This window comes from Notolabrus celidotus, chromosome 12, assembly GCF_009762535.1.
Source record: "Notolabrus celidotus isolate fNotCel1 chromosome 12, fNotCel1.pri, whole genome shotgun sequence".
Lineage (NCBI taxonomy): Eukaryota > Metazoa > Chordata > Actinopteri > Labriformes > Labridae > Notolabrus > Notolabrus celidotus.
The window spans coordinates 15,846,991-15,856,736 of record NC_048283.1 but is presented as its reverse complement, the minus strand read 5'-3'; the positions used below and the strand labels follow the sequence as shown (position 1 = coordinate 15,856,736).

General features: G+C 37.6%; 1 protein-coding gene across 1 annotated transcript; it reads left to right on the top strand.

Moving 5' to 3' along the window:
• The first annotated feature begins 1,723 nt into the window (after positions 1-1,723).
• LOC117823093 (protein S100-A6-like) lies at positions 1,724-2,937 on the top strand. The gene is made up of 3 exons (XM_034698157.1): positions 1,724-1,855; positions 2,260-2,408; positions 2,525-2,937. The coding sequence occupies exons 2-3, from the start codon at positions 2,268-2,270 to the stop codon at positions 2,711-2,713; spliced, it is 330 nt and encodes a 109-aa protein (XP_034554048.1). The 5' UTR covers positions 1,724-1,855; positions 2,260-2,267; the 3' UTR covers positions 2,714-2,937.
• The last annotated feature ends 6,809 nt before the right edge of the window (positions 2,938-9,746 follow it).

Sequence of the window (9,746 nt, the reverse complement as noted above, 5' to 3'; positions counted from 1 at the left end):
TCGCGTCACGTTGCTGTGTGATGCAAAATGTTACGATAGGACACGATACGATACAATATGATATAATCGATAGGATTTGGTACAATACCATACAATATGATATGAAAAATACAATATGATACAATCAACAGTATACAGTGTTATACATTATGATTTGATCAATGCGATATGTTATACATTATGATATGATTTATACAATAGGAAATTATACAATATAATATTATACAATACCATTTCATATTTTTTATAACACTATATGATACAATACAATATTACAGGATGGGACAAGTTACAATACAATGCATAATGGTACAATACGATGCAATATTACAAAACATGATTCGATTTGATAAGATATGATATGACATGCTACAAAACAATCTTACAGAGCATGACATGATACAATATGATGGGGTATGATACGTTATGCTAGGGTTGAAAATGATATGCCATGACATGATAAAGTATGATATCCTTCAACACAAAAAGGCAGGTCACAACAAAATAGGATATGATATTGATAAAATGCAATAAGATAAAATTAGTCCTCAACTTACTCTTACTTTGCTAAATGTCCAACATTGCTGCATGTGAATAATGTCTTGTAATGATACTTAATGGTCAATTGATATAGATGAGGAAGTTCAAAGCTATCCGGCTCAATAATGACCTTTTTCTTGTACAGTTTTTAACACTCATGATGCAGACTTATTACCACAGAGGTACAAAACCTCTCCAGCTGTGAAACTGTAACTCACACCGCCACCAGCAGAGTGTGGAAAGATCCTTTTTTTTGCAATTAACTCCACATGATCCACCATCTCTGTATCCTGTTCCTCCCCTGCAGTGAGAATCTGATAGCTCTCAATAAGTGAAAGTAATAGAGAAGCTTCTCCTGAACTGTTTGAACTGACTTATTGTCACTGAAATATAAAAGGACCTGGCAGGAGGGCAAGGGAGAGAGAGGGTAAGAGAGGGAGAAAATGCTGCCTTTCTGCTGCCTTGGAACAGACGAACGGAAAAAGCAGTCTGGGTCACGTAACAGTTCAGAGGAATGAATGGATGTGTACACAGAGATCCAAATTCAGCAGAGTTATGACTGCTGATGATTTTATTTAGTCCAGTTACTTTACAGTAGAACACTGACAGAAACACTTGCAATTTGTTTACATTTTAATCCTTGATGGACGTGCACAAGAAAAAATCAGTAACCACAATCCAGTTAAAGTAAAGCACGTGCATTTGAACATGTACAAAAATGTGTTCCAGTACTTCTAAAAAGTAAAATACCTGTTTTAAAATGACGTATTTTGCTCTATTTACAAGTCTAGAGACAAATGACATCAGAGCAAACACACAGACTGGGACTTGAATGCACCATTTCAGGCTGGGATGAAACCTCCTTGTAACTTTCCATTTACTCTGACTTTTTTTTCTCCAGAGTACTCAACAGAGCAGCCCCTCAATGGCATGGATTGCCACGCCTGCTCTGTTTTCAGACACACACACAAACACACACATGTAAACACATTATCAACAATTGCAACTATGTCATTCTATACATGAAACAAACGAAAAACATTTCTACTAGATGGTATTTTCTCAAATTACAGCTTTTGAACAGACAGTTGTGATTCCTGGGCGGAGTGGGGGACATTTTCTTTGCATGAATCACAGCTGGTGTGTGTGTGTGTGTGTGTTTGTGTGTGGTTGTAACCATGTCAAAGTGGGTGTGCCAGACAGCTTCTATGGGCTCTTTAAGAGGAGGCTTTCCCACTGTCTGACTGCAGTCCCACAGGAGACAGCTAGTTCAAAAGACGTGATACCTCTTTACATCGCGGGTAACAACAACAAGGTGAGTACTGATAAAAAACAAGAAGTCAGGGGGGTGGGTGGAGTTTGGTGAAGAAGAAGCATGCATTTGTTTGAGAAAGGAACTATGAAAGATGCCTAGAATGCCAGTGTGTTCTGTAAGCTGGAACTTTTTTATCACTGCAATTTGGAAGTTATTTAAGGGTGTGTTTTTTTCTAGTACCAGAAACTCAGAGTACTCATTGACCACCTAGTGGACGTCCAACATCCTATGCTCACGTCTATAAATATTCGTCGTACAACTTATGTCTGTAACTGACTGCTATAAGGACTTAATTCATGTTGTTTGAATATACTGTTCCAGCAAGAATCTTGCATCTATGAAAAGTATATAATCTCCTGCCTCTCTTTGAAATACTCTCAAACAACTACAATCTTTTCATTCAGCCTCAGCCATGGCTCGTCTGGATCAGGTCATCACAAACATAGTGGATATATTTATGGAGTATGCTGATGATGAAGGCAAGAAACGCCAGCTCAACAAAGAGGAGCTCCAGAAGGTGTTGGAGAAAGAAATACAAAGCCAGGAGTTAAAAGTAAGACTCAACACTCTCACTTCAAATGAAATACACATTCATTCATTGATTCATCATTCAGGTGTGCTTTATTGCATTGTATGCTCATATTTAAACTGCAACAATAAATCCTTCAGGATAAAATTAATGCAAATGACATCGAGGAGGCCATGGAGATGCTGGATAAAAATCACGATGGCGAGGTTAACTTCCGAGAGTTTTGTCGGTGTGTGTGTGACCTCGCCAAGTGCTACTATCAAAAGAAGACCGGCAAGAGTTGCAAGAAAGGTAAAGGCAAGGGGCAGGAAGGTGTAGAGGAACCCTAAAGAAGATTGACAACAAACCTTTAAAATAGCTCTTTGCTGTATTAAAAAATAGCTCATTCATATAGTGAATGTGAGACTGCTGATGGTACCTGTATTACACTAATATTTGTGTCTTGAACCTGCATGCAAAGTGTAAAATTCATTATATTTCTATATGTAAAGTGTTTTTTTTGAAGAACTTTACATTCATTACTTTCTGAAATAAATATAATCCACACCTCACAGTTGTTATGGATTTCCTCATCTGTGATTGGCAATCAGTGCACCAGTCATTGCTGTGTATCTGGTGTCAGTGTTGTTGAAGGAAATAAGCATGGGCTCATCCAACATTCATCTGACATTACTGGTAATGTTCTCCAGTGTGCATATATCACTCTCACTGCTTCAATAATGGAACTCTATAAAGCCCCCTGTGGCTTTAATCCTCTGTCTCTCTTGAGTATAACTTGTGTTGTATAGGTATTTCTGTGGGAGGTGCTGGTTGACCTGATGTTTGCTGCATGGTGTTAGTTATGACACACAGGATGCTCAGGCATAGTTAACACCCCTAAGGATTTCTCAATGACACATAAACCAACATAAAGTCTGGACCAAGACAGTTTTATGCAGGAGTGAGAAGTCATCACTTAGCAACACTTTTGAGACTTTTTTTTCTCAAATTTGGATTTCAACTATTTTTTTAAATTGATTTTGACAAAACAGAATGTCGACTTTTTCTTTACAATTTGACTTTATTTGCAGAATTGGAGTTAGAACTTTAAAAATACATAAAACAATACCTGAATCACTTTCAGCCTTAATGAGACAATTTGTAGTTTGCCTCTTTTCTTTATTCCCTGAAGTGTGATGTATCCCTTGAAAAAGAAAGAAGCCAACACATTTCACTTTATAGCTTTTATTTTGTATCTCAGTACAATTTTTAAGACTTACTTTTTTAATTGTGTCAACAACTTGAATGAATAGTTGCACCTGTCATTGTAGGCAGTGCCAAATGTGTTAGTTTTTGGGTTTTTTTTTACACATTTTGATGGCAATTAAGGATCTAATAGGAAGCTGTTTATTTAGTTAGCTTCATCCTCATCCTCATCACAGTCGTCTTGCCCTTTGTATTGGCATCTGACCATCATTGCCACAAGACGAGAAAACTTTCCAATGTTGATGTTTTCATCACACTTCTCCAGCAGCCCCATACGCTTTTTTAGATGCTTCCCTTTCTTGCGATCACAGCGCTCCAATTTTTCCTAGAGGAAACATCATGAGAGTTAGCAGCATGAAATAAGTCTAAATGTTGATTTGGAAAAAGGATGAAACTGAATATGTTATGTTTACATGAACAATGAAACTGTGACATGTAAGTTAAGAGAGTTATGAGTTTCTTACTTGAAACTGAGGGGATGTCTTAAGCTCCTCAATCTTCATCTTTAACTCCCCATCTCGTAACTTGCCGTCCTTAACTTCTTGCTCAAAGAAGTTCACAATAGTACTGATGGCCTCAGTCACATTCGCAAAAGTTATATCAGGTGCTTTGGATACAAAGAAGACAAAAAGATCATCATGTAATTGCCAAGACTTTTGCTGATGTTGTGGAAGTTTTTTCCCATCACTGGTAAGTAATGAAATAGAGACTTCAAGGTTTAATTTTCTTTGCAAAGAAAAGGTCAGTCAACACTCCAGCGGTTAGAATGAAGAAAGACCACGAACATGGGGAAAGCCTAAACATTTATAACTTTCTGCTGCAGGTATCTGCACCAAGACAGGGTTTTGTATTCAGATAGGAGGTTTGGGAGGTCTAGACATCACAATTTAAAACACAAAACGACTTGGTATCTTGGTGAGAAAGCAGGAGATGGGACACCTCAAGCACTGCAGGTATCTGCACCAAGACAGGGTTGTGTAATCGGGGGAGCTTTAGGGGGTCTAGACATAGCAACACAAAAAGGAACCAAAATTGCCATAACACTGACAATATATTTTCAATTCATATGAAATCTCTGCTGTCAGACCATCATTTTTTTTTAAAGGAAGATGACAAATAGCACAGAATAAACCTCTACAGTAATCTCTAACATTTCCAGAAAATTAACTTCAACCATTATGCTACCACTTTACTGATTTTTCAAATGTCTATTGTCTCAGTTATTTTTTTCTCATACATGCTGAAACAAAAACAATTTCAGCTTTTTTCTTGTTAATATATCAGGACTCACCTGACATTTTCTTTCTGCAGGTGAATAGCGATCACGTCCGTGACAACAGCTTGGTCCAAGATGAAACTGATGTCAGACTGCGAGGAGAAATGTCCCTTTTATTACGGAGCAGAAACACCTGACACGCCCAAACATATACTTTACAAACAATTCACAAAATGTTCCGCAAATCTGACCTATCCCCACAAACCAGCTTCACCGGTTGTCTGTTTAAAAAGGGGCCTTATTATTGCTTTGTATTGTGTGTGAAGAAACTTCTTGTATAAAGAGGTATTGCTTAAATGTATGTTATTCTTTCAGGTGGAGGACCTAATCCAAGGCGTGGACACTGTTGTTATTCTGATGAGCTGTTCGGTTTCGCCTTTTGTGGAGAAAATGTTTGGATATGCAGACCAACAATGAGTGAGCAGATTTAATTTTACCCTGTGTGATAATGTATGTATGTACAATCTGTTTCTATGTACAGATGGTCATCCTCAATGAGCCTCTTGAACATTATTGCCTCTCTAGAGCTCTAGCTCCTGCTTCTGCTTGTGGTATTTCAGTTCTAGTAGTATGGGAGGTATAGTCCTAAATTATCAAGCCCTTCTCCATTTGAATCATGTACCAGGCAGACACTCTCCCTACCAGACTCAGCAGCTGATATGTCAGCAGGTGCACTGTCTCCCCACAACTCCCCACAACCCAATGAACAAGAAGGTGAGCAACGTAGCATGTCAATTAGCATTATTGAAGGGTGTCTGTGGGAATCTCTTTTTTCTCTCTCTATCTGTACTATTACAAACACCTATAAAAACAAAGCTATAGCTAAGCTACATAAGCTACAGCCTATAGTCTGTTTTGGATGCTGGGCAGGTTGAAGCATTGAGTGATTTAGTCTGTTTTAATGTCACAGAGATTACTCAAATAATACCTTAAAACCAGATATTTTGATGCTGATTGAATTTTGGGCAGTCACACGAGGGGCAATTTTGTTTAAGTAGCTTTAACCTCTTAATAATTGTAATTAGTAAACTTGATACGATAAACTTGAACACAATAAAATATCAAATCTAGTGTTGCTGATACAGAACAGCATTATAGATCCATTATTCTGCATGATTCAGTGCTGCTCTTTTCTGTTGTGCATTCATTTTTAAAGACTGTTGTAACTTTGATCATGATGTTATTATAAATGGTATATTACAAGACATATATGGGGCCCAATGTGATAGCTTTTCATGGTGCCTAAAATCCCTGGCAGTGCCCCTGACTACACCATGTCAAAATTTCATACATTCTGTTATTAAAATGAAGTCAAAAGATAAATGGAGATACCATCTTATCACAAATTAATTTTCTGATTTGTGCCATCAATTCTGTTTTACTCAGTGTTGGAGCAAGAAATACAGAGCCAGGAGTTTCGAGACATTTTTCCCCTTTGGCATACTTTTATTTAACTATAAAAACAAGTTCTACGGTTAAGATTACTGCGGACGACACTGATGAGGCCATAGAGATGTTAATTATAAATCACAATGGTGAGGTTACCTACTGTGAGTTTTGTTGATATTTGTGTGACCTCGCCATGTGCAAGGACAAGAGTTGACAGATAAGGGTTACATTAAAGGGAATGACAAAGAGCATTTGAAATATTTTAAATAAAAATCCTTATAATAAAATGATAATGTTTTTAAGATATTTCATTTATATAGTATGTACAAATGTGACACTGTTGAGCCTGGGAAAGCAGTACTGGTACTGTAATATTTGTGAGTTGAACCCTCATACAAACAGCAAAATATGTGGTCTTTTAATGTTTTAACTGTTTTTTCAAATAACTTTTCCCCAAAATTCAGAAATAAATACAATTATGATATTAATTGTTATGGCTGCTTGGTTATCTGTGTGTGAGCTGTGTATCTGGTGTTACTTCCTTTGTCAGTGCTGTCAGAGGAAGTAAGTAATAAGCATCAGACATTATGGGTCAAGTTCTCCAGTGTACACATATCACTCTCACTACTTCAATAATGGAACAGTCTCCTCTATCCCTTTCAATGCTATTGACCAAAGACCCCCGAAGCTTGAGCCTTGACTAATATCAGATCCATTACATTTTAGATATCTAACCTTTTTTAGAGGTTTGAATAACCACCTGTGTTCTCCTCACAAAAACTACATTTACATGTCATCACCATTTGATGACATTTTTCATATGATTTCACCTAAATGTTTTCCATTCCACAAAAAATGACCTAACATTTAAGCCTGTTCAGAATAAAACATATGAACATCAATCGTTGTTTGCAATGTGTCTTCTACCCTGTGACTTACTTGTGGTGTGCTGCAGGGGTCACTGCCAGGGATTTGGGGCCCTACAAAAAATATTAAACCACTCCAATACCTCAAATGTTATGATATTCTTCTGGGCCCCTGTCAGTCATGGGCCCGTCAAATAGTCCTTACGTTTCTCCTCCCTACAACGCCTCTGGTTGGCTGGGAAGCTTGTCTGTCAGGGAAATAGCCGCGTAGTCAGAACAGATCAACAGTCTTAAGCAGTTATTCAAACAAAGATTGAATGGCTGCACAACTAACAACAAAAGCACAAATTAATGAATGTTCACTTTCCAATTTCATGTCTACATGTTTTTATTAACACACAAAATTGTTACAACAGTTAGAAAAAAATGGTCATGGTTTGTGTCAATCAATCAATCATTCAATCAATCAATCAATCAATCAATCAATCAATCAATCAATCAATCAATCAAACAATCAATCAATCAATCAATCAATCAAACAATCAATCAATCAAACAATCAATCAATCAATCAATCAATCAATCAATCAATCAATCAATCAATCTTTATTTGTATAGCGCCAAATCACAACAAACGTTATCTCAAGATGCTTTTACAAACACAGCAGGTCTAGACCACTCTATGTCAAATTATGAACAGAGACCCAACTTCAAGACAGGGTAAGACTCAGTCTGACCCCACCTTAATCCACCATAAGCATTGCACATCACAGTATTCAGCTAATTACAGTGGCGAGGAAAAACTTCCTTTTACCAGGCAGAAACTTCAGGCAGAACCAGACTCATGTTAAATAGCCATCATGCCTCGACCGAGTTGGGTCTTGAAAGAGGGATTGAGGAGAACAAGAGAGAGAGGTGATAGTGGTGAGACGAGTAGTAGAAGATGTTGCCGCTGGAGTCTAGCACATCCGTATCAGCTGGAGTCCAGAACGTCCACAGCAGGAGGATGCTTACGGCAGCTCAGAGGAACCTACAAGACAAGGGAGCTCAGGGACTCCAGAAAGGTCTATGGTTAGTAACTTTCAATGGGACAGGCAGAGTTAAAGTAAGTGATGGGGGGTTGGGGGGAAGGAGGTGAGAAGGATCCTAGAGTGTCAGTGCACCAGGTCCCCTGGCAGTCTAAGCCTATAGCAGCATAATTAAGAGTTGGTCCAAGCCTGAGCCAGCTCTAACTATAAGCTTTATCAAAATGTGTATGAGTTATATAAATGTACAGTCATAACAAAGGTTTTAGTAATGCCAATCATAGATTGTGTACACATATGTAAACTGCAAAAAACAAATTCTTAACGTGCATAAAACTTTACATTTAAAGGATTTGAATTGTCAAAAAATGCACCAGCACTAAAGAAATGTAGTTTATTCCTTGGTGTTACCAATAAATCAATTCCAGTTTGTGCTTATTTCTCCCATTGACTTATAAATCATAGATGTATTCCCAGTTATGCCATTGGTTGCTGGGGAGACATTTTAAAGCCCAATGAGGTTTAAGCCTTATTGGAAAGGCTGAATCAACCCAACTCTCTGTCAACCTAGAAGCTGACAAAAAGGGTGAGATGAAGCGAGCTGTTAGCCTCTGGGCCACAATACACACACCTGTCAGTCAAATCAGCGGTGCTCCTATTAGGCAAATTTATGAGTAACTCTTAGCCTTTGTATTATCATTACATGTGTTATAAAATAGTTCACACCGATGTACACTGTGAATGAATAAATGATTTAGCAACATACCCCAAAAAGTTTTTTGAACCAAGCTGAACACATGATTAACTCTGCTGTAGAAACTTTTAAGACTTAAGCCCAGATTGTCTTATTTATTCATGTGATTCTATCGTTTTTATTGGTTGACTGTTTTCTGATATGCGTTTTAAATGGAACCTTTTAACTTTTATCATTTTATCATGTTTATTCATTTTACCATTTTTACTGTTAGATTATTTTTGTATGTTTTGCACATTAAATAGTTTGTTCTGTTTGACATCTGTCTTCTAACTCTGTATTGACCTAACAACGCACTGGCTGCAAAACAAGTTTACCTACGGGTACAAATAAAGTAACCTGAACCTAAACCTGAAATGAGGTTATCAACATGGGACCTAAAGGGGATCCTTAGTCTTTTGCATTCAGCCATAAGTGGACTCATGAGAAAGTGCAGTACGGCATTAGCTTCAGTTTTCATTTTTGGCTGCTTGAGTCTCACCCATCCCTCTTAGAGTTTTCTACTTTGTAGATTTCCAGAAGTTAAAAAAAAAAAAAAAGCCATCATAACTGCATTCTTCCAACTGTCTGCTAGAGGGAGCAAGTGTATCAAATTACTGTTGTGTTTGCATGAGGTGAAAACCTGCAGCATGCTGAGCTAAGGTGTACTGAACATGTCTGTTATGAACTGTCATTCCTATTTATTTATTTTAAGTTATATTTTTGGCTTTTTTGCCTTTATTTGATAGGACAGCTGAAGAGAGGCAAGAAATGTGGGGAGTAGAGAGCAGGGGAAGACATGCAGGAAATGGTCAACTGGCCGGGAATC